This window comes from Bidens hawaiensis, unplaced genomic scaffold, assembly GCF_021521415.1.
Source record: "Bidens hawaiensis isolate Kalapana, Puna unplaced genomic scaffold, B.hawaiensis_p1.1 tig00040064_1, whole genome shotgun sequence".
Taxonomy (NCBI): domain Eukaryota; kingdom Viridiplantae; phylum Streptophyta; class Magnoliopsida; order Asterales; family Asteraceae; genus Bidens; species Bidens hawaiensis.
Genome location: NW_027497060.1, coordinates 111190 through 113991, shown reverse-complemented (window position 1 = coordinate 113991; position 2802 = coordinate 111190). Strand labels below are relative to the sequence as shown.

Below are 2802 nucleotides of genomic sequence, written 5' to 3'. Positions count from 1 at the left end.
TAAAAAAAAAAACCCAATCCGAATACTCGGGTTTTTAATACTCGACCCTACTCGCAAGGTATGCATTTCAGTACCAAAACTCATAACCGAGTCGGACCTGATTTGTACCCAGTATTACCCGAAACCCGGAACCAGGGTTTTCAAATACCCGATCTATATCCGAAAACTACCCCTAAAAAATTCAAATCTATCCCTGAAATATACCCGGAAAAACAAGAAAATAGGGTTTTTCAATACCCGGTTTTAGAATATCTGATGCATAGAGTATGGTTTTTAGAGACAACACCCGTACCTGAACCCGACCCGGGTATTTGAAAAACCCGATTTATGCGACTCTACTCGGAAGCCAAAAGAATGGGTCTCTCAGCCACCCGAGTAACCCATATGAAAAAATATGTTTCGATGTATGATACCCATTGAGTGAATAATGGGCCGAAACTTGTTGAACCGACCCGAGTATCTAATACTAATATGATCCGTTGTGTTTTGATTAGATCCCCATTCCACATCCTTATCTCCAACAGTGGGTGAATCCCTTGATACTACCAGAGCAAGATGCTGAGCCTCACTACCACCTGTGCTTCTTCTTGTTCTTCCACTTCCGCCATTACCAAACACACCTTCACTTGTTCTTCTTCACCCATCATCACCCACAAATCCTCCTTCCATTGCATCCGAATCTCCCACGTCATCCCTCCACTTCGAGCAGCCACGAACACTCGCCAGTCGGTCGTAATGATGGCGAAGCGAGAGGAAGAACTGAAGGAAATAAGGGCTAAATCCACAGAAGAAATCAACGATGAAATTGTGGACCTGAAAGGAGAGCTCTTCATGCTCCGTCTTCAGAGGTCCGCCAGGAACGACTTTAAGTCCAGCGAATTCAAACGGATGCGTAAAAGGGTACCTATTCTCTTCTTCTTTTATTATTATTATTATTATTATTATTGTTCCATTCTAGGGTTCTTGTTTTCAATACCTTGCTTGCAGTCTTATTTCTCATTTCATTTTCGGTTAATTGCTTGTAACAAATTGAGCGAGCATTTGTTGCACAATTGGAGGTGCATTTCATGAGCTAGAATTTGAAATTACAACTTTTTTAAATTTCTTAACACATGAACAAGGAATGAGCAATAACCAAACCGAACCAAAAACCGATGAAACTGAACCCAATTACTGAAAAACGGTTATTGATTATTTCTTTTTACCCTTGGTTAACTAAAATTAACAGAACCGAATCATTCATATTATTTTATATTTTAGGTTTTATATCTTTATTTCATGAATTTTCTGTTTTATACCATCATTTTATGTATTTAGGCATCCATTTCATGTATTTCTACGTGAAAATTTTTGCCCAAATTTGATTTTGGTTATTAACCGAATTGAACCAAAAATCGAAAAATTAACCGAACAGATTAACCAAAAACCGATTGGTTAATTTGATTGAGGCTATTAACTTAACCATGCACACCACTAGTTCTTAACCTTAGATCTAAGGGCCATGGTGAGCACATTCCTAATGATACTTGTGACATTGTGGAGTTTTAGTATTAGATGTATCATATTTGATTTTTCAAGATGAGTAATGGTTCAATTGTCTGTTCTTGACTGAAAATTTAGAAACGGGTCGTAATAAGCACGGAAGTTTTAAGTACTTGATGCTGTCCTCTTGGAGTTGTAGTTTGTTTTGCAAAATTCTGAACTATCTGTGTTCATTATCTATGAACATGAGGGGTGTTTGAATGTTTGTTTTCAGTGAGATTATTGCTATTATAAGAAAATCTGTTAAATATTTGGTCTAAGCCGAGGATAGAGATTTGATCTTTTATTTACCGTCTAAAAAGTTGACGTGTTAATATAAATAAGTTATACTTTTGACTCCCTCAATTTATGACTTGCATATGGAACGAAAACTGAAACATGTACTCGAATCTAGAACATGAACCGGTCCATGTTCTAATAATGTTTGTATATAGAGGTTTTACTATCTAAGTATTGTGTGTTTAAGTATTAACATGAATACATTATAGTAAATATCATCTAGAAATAATTTTTGAAAAGTTATTGTTTTGAATTGATGTGAACTTTGATGTTGATAGGTTGCGCGTATGCTGACTGTTAAGCGTGAGAGAGAAATTGATGACGGTATTGGAAAGAGGCAGTCGAGGAAGCTTGACCGACAATGGAGGAAAAGCATTGTACCAAGACCACCTCCGTCCCTGATCAAGCTGCGGGAAGAAGAGGCTGCTGAAGAAGCCAAGGAAGCTGCATCACTGGCTTAAGTGGTTAAAAATAAAATGTATGTGCCTACTCGTGTTTTTTGATTATCGCCATTACAATTGTCGCTGATTTATCTTCAACTTTCAAGAGTATAATTTATCAATCTTTGCCACTTGATTATTGAAAGTAATGCTTGTATCTTCATATTCAAATGGTGATGTTATTTTTGCTTTGTGTATCATTGCTCCTAGATTCTGTTTTAGAACTGTTGATGTTATTTATGCCTAGAAACATGGTGGCGTAAAAAAAAAAAGAAAAAAGCAATAAACACTATTTATATTATTTACTTGAACCATGAGAAATAATATTGAACCCAACCTTTCTGTTGGGGACTAGAAGGACCAACCCTACTCTACTCACCTTCGCTTCGCCTCTTCACATGCTGCAACCATGGACTATGCATCATCTCCAATTCACGTTCGCTACCACAAGACATCCGACATCCTCACTAGTTAATACCAGGTTTGGTAAAGATTGGGTTCTTGAAACAAATATACCGAGTTTGGTAAAGATTGGGTTCTT

At 37.0% G+C, this 2802-nt stretch overlaps 1 protein-coding gene across 1 annotated transcript; it reads left to right on the top strand.

Annotated features, from left to right (window-relative positions):
* Window positions 1-550: 550 nt before the first annotated feature.
* Window positions 551-2451, top strand: LOC143591795 (large ribosomal subunit protein uL29c-like). Its single transcript, XM_077071890.1, has 2 exons — window positions 551-900; window positions 2100-2451. Exons 1-2 carry the CDS (start codon window positions 556-558, stop codon window positions 2280-2282), a joined length of 528 nt encoding a protein of 175 aa, XP_076928005.1. The 5' UTR covers window positions 551-555; the 3' UTR covers window positions 2283-2451.
* Window positions 2452-2802: the final 351 nt, after the last annotated feature.

What these genes read in the sequence shown, in the direction of transcription:
- LOC143591795 (XM_077071890.1), top strand. Translation starts at nt 556, where the DNA reads ATGCTGAGCCTCACTACCACCTGTGCTTCTTCTTGTTCTTCCACTTCC. An exon ending in TCAAACGGATGCGTAAAAGG is followed by an intron (nt 901 to 2,099) that starts GTACCTATTCTC and finishes TGATGTTGATAG; the next exon opens with GTTGCGCGTATGCTGACTGT.